Below are 7,728 nucleotides of genomic sequence, written 5' to 3'. Positions count from 1 at the left end.
ATATTCGAATGAGAGGAAGATCTTTCATGTATTTTGAGATTCACCCTATAGTAAGGAATAAAAATTCAAATGAAGTGATTTTAGCCTTTATAAAAGAAAAACTGAATCATGAACCCTTTCACGTTTTCATGTCAGGTGGAGGCACCGCATGATTATTATTATTTTTAAATTTGATTCAATTTATCTTAATCGACTATGTATGTCCTTATCATATAAATTTGGACTATTCTTTAAAAAAAAATGTACATAATATTATTGTATTCAAGTATTAATTATCTTACACACAAATCTAACTAAACCAAATAAAAAAGATGAACTTACATATCTACAAAACTAAGGGCTTCCCGGATTGATCTCACCTCTATTTCATTCCATACTGTCATTCCTTTGCGTGTTTGCCCCACTATTATTAATAATTGACGAAACCGCAGCTGCAATGGTCGCTGCAAAGTTGGGGTCCGAAGCAATGGCATTTGTCACAACGTCCATTATTTGCTGATTTTGTACATCGAGGCAGCGTAATGGAAATCTTTCCGAGTTATTTGTATTCGTGTTGGTATTCATATACGACTCAATTGGACCCAATATTGCTTCATGGCTAAGAGAATTGTTTTGTGGAAACAAGTTTGACACTTTACTACCTATAGTTTGTGAACCATTTGATGTTGTTGTTGTTAGGTCTAATGTGATGGTGGCATATGGGGTTGAAGAGGAAATGCTAGCCATGGGAGGCAAGTAGGGAAGCATTGTTCTCGATAGAAGATGATTGTTTGATGAATTTACGAGAAAATGGTGATTGTGATCGTAATTGCGATCTGCACTTTGAATGGATCCCGATAACAACATAGATGCGGCTGCTGATGTTGTTGATGCCATTTCCTTGGCCGATGGTGGGAGAGGATGATTGTGGTTACCCTCGTATGTTGTTATAAGGACCGATTGCTCCTTTAAACATCTTTGTACCTGTTTACGATGTTTATGTTTTAGATAAACACATAATTTGATACGATATGATCATGAATAAACCCGTTATAAAGTTTTGGATTACAAATTAGTTTTATGTAGTTTTTTTTTTCTTTCTAAAAAAAAGAAAAATAAACCGTGTTTGAGGTTAAAGAGAGTTATTTATATTCAATAAACTCATTTTATTAATCTAAATTTTGTAGGTGTCCCAATAGAGGAAGTTAATAAAATAAATAAGAATCCAATTAATCAACCATATTTATCAATCAAATAAAGCAAACTCGAAATAAACATTAAAATGAAAAAGGCAAATATTATTTGTATTTAACCTTTAGAATATCATAATAAAAAGCACTAAACTAAAGATAAAATATATTTTGATTGATGACATATGTGTAATTAGGTATAGTCAAGACTAGGGTAAGTCCACTATTTAACTTTAAAATATTATAAAATTTTAATTTTTCTTAAAAAAAAATGTAAGATAGATTTTAAAAATAAACCTTGCTTAGGCTAACAAATCTCAATGTTTTACGTTATTATCTTTTTCTTAACATACTTGTTTGCGAACGGGACAACTAATGGCCATGGTGCAACGATAGTAAGATCGGGGGAATGGATTTCCTTTAGACATCTTTTGTCCATATTTTCTCCATTGACATCCATCCGAGACCTGATCAGAATAAAATTACTGTCACACACATATAACTAATGCAATTTCCTACAAAATATTTAAAGTTTGGATGAAATGATATATATAATTACATACCATAGATTCTCCTAAGCATGTGCGAACTGAAACACGTGCTCTCCTCACCATCTTCGTTTGATCCTCATTTCCATCATGATCAAAATGATAATCATCGATATCCATGGACTTCAATAAACCATCGCGTACTTCACGATCTTGATCATTGGATCGCGGATTATTTGTCATGGGCTTAAAATTGTTTGTGGTCAAATTTCCATAATGTTGATCGCGAGAAATAGCTAGAATGTGGCCATGAAGTGCACGATAGTTGTTACCCACTTGATTAAGCTTGTCCCTCAAATGTTGATTCTCGGCATTGATTCTTTCTAACTCGGACTTTAGAACGGTCAACTAATTGATTTAAAACCAAAATTAAAATATAAATACATTAATTAACAAATTATTCATGTCAAATTCATATATTTTTTGAAAAGAATATTTTTTTTCATTATTTCACGATCTACACGAATGTCGCGACCTATCTTGAGTTTAAAAAAAATCAAGATACAAAAATAAAACCAATACGAAAAGTTTAAGTTTTTTTCTGGGCAAAACCATTTTATTGATGATGTGATCGCGAATGTAACGATCCTACTCAAAGAAAATTTGTAATATAAAACTAGATAAAAAAAAAATGAACAAACAAAGTTAAAAAAATAAATTAATGTGATAATTAATAATATTACCTTATCACTAGCAGAAATAGCCTTGCTACCACTACTTGAAGCAACACAAGGGAATAGATTGAGACCGATCTAGATAAAAGCATGAAATTAAATAAATCATCCAAAAAAAACTTGTAAGTAATAATTCAAGAATAATCAAATGAATATAACTATGATCTTAATCTACATTAATCCCACAATAAAAACACAACAAAAACATGAGTTTCTTACAAGAACTTATGAGATGGGTTGTTTAGTAAAAACTTACATCAATATTAGTATGATCATGATGATCTTCATCATGAAAAGTCTCTTTCTTGATCATGTGATCATGATGTTCATCAAGCATGGAAGAATTAGATGATTTGATGATACAATTATTAGAACTACTAATAGTATTGTTGAAGAAGAAATCTTGCATCTTGTTGAATATAGGATCATCTCCCATGGAGAGAGATTACTAGATAGATCTTGAAGATGATATTTTCTTGCTCTAATATTCAACTTCAATAATAAATACATGGATATTGAAAGAGAGAGAAGGTGGTTGTTTAAAGTCTTTGGAAAATTTAGTCTTTGTGGGATTAAGAAAGGTAATGAATTAGGAAAGTGACATTATAAATATTTTTCTCATTTAAGCTTATGTCATAATATTAAATCTTTCGTCTTTCATATATGGCTAATGACTTCTCTATGAGATCTTATATGATAAAACCCTTAATTCAATGCCAACCCCTTATCTAGTTCATGTCAAGAGATTGTTGTTTATATAAACATGACATGTCTATATTTCATTTCAAGAGTTTAGGGTTTATTGCGTCGACTAGCTTTTGAGAGGAGTTTAAAAGGGTAATTCTTTGTTAATTATGATCACTTGTGAGGAGGATATGGATCCCTTGCATCAAATTTATCTCATAAGGTTTTGAGTTTTCAATATTTTCTCATAAGGTTTTGAGTTTTCAATCTTTTCTCCAACTCTGACAATCGGGATGGTTTAAGTGAAACAAAATTTTTTTTTTATATTTTTTGTTTTAGTTTCTATCTTTTAAGAAAATTGGTAAAATATAATATTTAATTGCTAAGTTTTAATAGGAAGTTGTTATGTCTAGTTTTATTAAATATCATTTCAAACTAGATTGTAGTCTTAATTAGTTCAAACTTCACCCAAAGATAAATTTATATTTTTTATTTAAGAGTGGGTGCGATATAAGGTTCATAAAGTGTTGCATGTTTCTAAGAGATAAGTTCAAGGACGGAAAAACGAAACAATTGATCACGAAGTGAAGTAAAAATATCAAGGTGACGAACCATGAATATTCTTAACAAGATTGTTGACAAAATTGAAATAAAAAAGTATAAGATTTTAGTAGACATTTGTTAACAAAGTTTGGAAATATATATATATTAATTTGATAATGTATTTAGACATGGTTTTGTTGGTTGTTTATGATTTACCCATGTCAAAAGTCACTTGTCTTTGTATGACTTTTGTTTTTTCTATGATGAATATGATTATTGTCATTTAGACTACCCACAGCAGGGTGTTAAATTTTTTCATTTAACACCCTGCCACGTCAGCTTAACACCTCTTTTAACACCCACTTTTTAACATGTCATACAGCAGCGTGTTATTCAAAGTATCAAAATTACTTTTTCACTTTCTCTCACTTCCACATCATTTAAACATATACATAATTTCATTTTTTTTAACCACAAACAATATTATTCATCACTTGATAAATCAAACATACAAATATTATTTAAAACGAAGAAGAAAACAAACACTCTAAACAAGGATGAAAGAGTTTGAAGATTTTAAAAGAAAGGTGATACAAACAAGGATGATAATATGGTAGAAAATTTCTGAAATTTTTTGGTGTCCAAATGACACAAACCAAGTCTCTATTTATAGATCGTGAAAAATAAAAAATATTGATATAATTTTTTTTTTTTTTATTGATCAATCATTATTAAAATGTATTTTTAAAATAAGAAAAGTAAAATCAAAAGTAGATATTATCCTGCCACATGGCAGGATCTCATTGGCCAAACAAAATTTGACACCCGTGTCAAATTTTGACACCCAAAATTTGACACCCAAAATTGCCCCCTGCTGCCTCCCACCCTCCTCTTTTGACACCCAAATAACCCCTCAAATACTCCCCTGCTGCGGCTGGTCTTAGTGAATCTATAGGAAATGTATTTTTTTTTTTTAATAAAGAAATTTATTGAAGAAGTTGTGATAAGATATGGGATAGTTTTTCAATGGATGGGTAGGATTAAATTGTGCAGTCACAACTTATTTTACAGGGTTATTTTAATTTAATTTAAATATTTTCATACTTTATTTCTTATATAGTTTATAATAAATAAAGTTATTAATATTTTTAAAAAGTAAAATAATTCTTTTATTTTCTTAATAATCAAATTATTTAATTTATTAACTTATTTCTATTTTTTATTAAGTTAAATATTAAATTAAAAAATAATAATAATGTCAAATAATTTTTTTTTATAAGCATAAATTATTTTAAGTTCATAATTCATTTTTTTTTGTATGGATTATGAGAGTGGATCCCATTTATTTCGAACTGAACCAAGTCAACAAAATTGACGGTTGCGATGGTCCTATCTGTGTGTGGGGTCCGCAGACTATGTGTTTGACTGTATAGGTATAGGACCTTGTTTGGATTGTGATTTTTTTAAAATTGAGTGAAGAAAAAACAATGATCGTTGATGATTTTGAAGAGGTGAGAATTATTTTTGATAAAAGAAAACTTAAAAAATATTGATATATATATATATAAATAAAATAAAAATTAATAATTTAAAATAAATGATATTTTTTTTTTTTGAAAAACTATTAGAACCATTTTATTAAAATCCCAAAAGTGGGAGGGTTAGTTTTCAAAAATAACAAACCCTAACTATAATTAAGTATGACAATCAAAAGATCTTAAAAAACTAATTAGTAACATTCATACATTCTAAAAAAACAGAGATTACAAATAAAAAAGATTATATTCAAACCTAACTATCCCAGCCTAGCATTTTTTCATTCCATCCGTTTTCATTGAGAGACTTTCTTCCCTTTCCTCTGGCTATGAAAGGAGGTTGTATTGAAGAGGATGATGAATATTTTTGTTTCTCATTTTGAATTCTCTATTTGTACGAACTCGTTCTGATTTGACAGAAAGAATTGTTTCAAAGAATTTTAGGGCTTTTATCTTTTTTATCTTCAACTTGAATTTATGTGTTTTTGTCTTTCTTATCTTCAGCTTCAGACTCCACATTGGTTTTGAAATCTTCTTTATCGATTTTAGATTTTTCTATTTTAGATTTGAAATTTTGGGTATCTTCCTCTTGAGTTTCTTCAACAACATATTGAGGTTCATCTTTCATTTTCATCCTGGTCATTTGCATTATAGCAAATTTTCTTTTCTTCTTCACCTTGATTCCCTTTACTTTTTTTCCTTCACTACTTTCCTTTTTTCTAGAATCCTTCTTACTTCCTTCTACATCTGTTTGATCTTTAAGTTTAACCTACTTTGTTTCTTTCTTTTCCTTTTCTACTTCTTGGCTTTTCTGATTTTTCTGCTATTTTTCTTTAGTTTTATTACATTTATTGTGCAGGAAAGTGTTACAAAAAGCACACCTCTTTGGTTTCTATTCATAAGAGATCTTCATAACATTGTGATTTCCTTTCCTGTCAACAACTGTCATTTTCATTGGCAGAACACTCTTAGGATGCACTTTAATGCTAATTCTAGCAAAGGACAAGTGCTCTCCTCCTTCAATTATTGAGTCCATATATAATGGTTTCCCAATTGTACCTGCAAAATGACTAATTGTTTCAGCATTGTACATGTGGACTGGAATATTCTAGAGCTTGAACCAAATCTAGGCCGTTTCCTTTGGTACGCTCTGTAGATTTATCTCTTCTGATCACTTTTCCAGTTTCATGCAATTTGATCATATGTATGTATGCCCTTTCTATAGGATTTCTTTCAGATTTAAGTCATTTTTGAACTATAGGAAGTAGAAGTCATGTATGTTTGCAAAAACATTTTCAAGTCCCTTTTCTCCCACTGTTTAATTAGAGCCTCTTTGGTAGTTGGGAATGATACTTTGTTCTTCTAGCCTAGTGGTAAAAAGAGGTGGATACTAACCCTAAGTTCCTGGGTTCGAGCTCGTAAGGCGCCTAGTTAAATGGTTAAGTGTGTTTGCGACTACATACTTAATCCGTTGTCTCATTTTCATAAATTTTTACTAGCCTAGTTGGTTAAGCGTGCTTGGGCAAAAGTAGTATTAGGATAGGTGACCACCTGGGAAGTCCTCGTGTCACACTCCTTTTAAAAGTGTTATTAACCTAGTTGGTTAAAGGGTTGTACCTGTTTCTGCGTGTGTTTGCGGACTACATACTTAATCCGTTGTCCCATTAAATAGAGAGTATTTTAGTATTTTGATTAATAAAATAAGTGATTTGATTATTGAAAAATAATTAATTAAAAAAATAATTTTGTTTGAATTAACCATCAACAACAACAAAAAAAAATTTATTATTATTTTTAATCTTTATTAAATTTTATATTATTCACAATTTTAATAATTAGAGATTTAGTGTAAAAAAATTAATTTACAATAACTGTAAAAAATAATACTTATTCTTTCTATTTTGAATTTTTTACACATCTTATGAGTATATCTGGTAAATATGTCTTCCAACGGGTATCTTACTTGATGGGTAATAGGTAATGAAGTATTCGTTCCCAAACCTAATTTATATTTTACTACATGACCCCGAACCCGACAAGTATCTCTACTTTTATCTCCATCCTCAATTCGTCGGTACCCGATGTCCGACGGATACCTCATTACTCGATTATAAAACTAATTATAAGATTATAAATATTTAAGAAAAAGAAACATAATTATAATAAATAATTTTAAAATTAATAATATTAAAAAAATAAAAATAAAAATATGACTTACTTAAATACTTATTCGGTAGATCTTGAAAAAAATAAATTAGAGTAAAATAAAATAGAATGAAAGTTGAAAAATAAATTAAAAGATTGAATATAAAAAATGATGTGAGAAAATAATATTTTGTTATTAAAATAAAGTTGAAGATCATATTTATGTAGAAAAATATATTTTTGAAAATATAACAAATTTAAAAATGGAGTGTGGATAAACTAAGTTTAATGATATATTTATGATGATATTCGTAAATTGTAATGGCGAAGCATTTGAAAAGTCACAATAAGTTTTAATAAAAAAAATACTTTTAATTTTAATATTAATATAGTCAAGTATCGGGTTTAAGTTTCGAACACTCCTCATTCC

The 7,728-nt window shown here is 29.0% G+C and overlaps 2 protein-coding genes across 2 annotated transcripts; both read right to left on the bottom strand.

Annotated features, from left to right (window-relative positions):
- Positions 1-243: 243 nt before the first annotated feature.
- Positions 244-1,654, bottom strand: LOC124910603 (WRKY transcription factor 42-like). Its single transcript, XM_047451275.1, has 2 exons — positions 1,523-1,654; positions 244-963 (listed from the first exon to the last, which is right to left on the bottom strand). Exons 1-2 carry the CDS (start codon positions 1,595-1,597, stop codon positions 367-369), a joined length of 672 nt encoding a protein of 223 aa, XP_047307231.1. The 5' UTR covers positions 1,598-1,654; the 3' UTR covers positions 244-366.
- A 3-nt stretch (positions 1,655-1,657) lies between these two features.
- On the bottom strand, positions 1,658-2,890 carry LOC124946247. Its single transcript, XM_047486813.1, has 4 exons — positions 2,648-2,890; positions 2,401-2,469; positions 1,733-2,065; positions 1,658-1,684 (listed from the first exon to the last, which is right to left on the bottom strand). The coding sequence occupies exons 1-4, from the start codon at positions 2,825-2,827 to the stop codon at positions 1,658-1,660; spliced, it is 609 nt and encodes a 202-aa protein (XP_047342769.1). The 5' UTR covers positions 2,828-2,890.
- Between the last annotated feature and the right edge of the window lie 4,838 nt (positions 2,891-7,728).

The sequence above is a fragment of the Impatiens glandulifera genome, chromosome 7, assembly GCF_907164915.1.
Source record: "Impatiens glandulifera chromosome 7, dImpGla2.1, whole genome shotgun sequence".
Lineage (NCBI taxonomy): Eukaryota > Viridiplantae > Streptophyta > Magnoliopsida > Ericales > Balsaminaceae > Impatiens > Impatiens glandulifera.
The sequence above is the reverse complement of the archived record's forward strand: the minus strand, read 5'-3'. Positions and strand labels throughout refer to the sequence as shown.

What these genes read in the sequence shown, in the direction of transcription:
- LOC124910603 (XM_047451275.1), bottom strand. Translation starts at nt 1,597, where the DNA reads ATGTCTAAAGGAAATCCATTCCCCCGATCTTACTATCGTTGCACCATG. An exon ending in GTTGTCCCGTTCGCAAACAA is followed by an intron (nt 964 to 1,522) that starts GTATGTTAAGAA and finishes CATCGTAAACAG; the next exon opens with GTACAAAGATGTTTAAAGGA.
- LOC124946247 (XM_047486813.1), bottom strand. Translation starts at nt 2,827, where the DNA reads ATGGGAGATGATCCTATATTCAACAAGATGCAAGATTTCTTCTTCAAC. An exon ending in ATGATCATACTAATATTGAT is followed by an intron (nt 2,470 to 2,647) that starts GTAAGTTTTTAC and finishes GCTTTTATCTAG; the next exon opens with ATCGGTCTCAATCTATTCCC. An exon ending in CATGCTTAGGAGAATCTATG is followed by an intron (nt 1,685 to 1,732) that starts GTATGTAATTAT and finishes AATATTTTGTAG; the next exon opens with GAAATTGCATTAGTTATATG.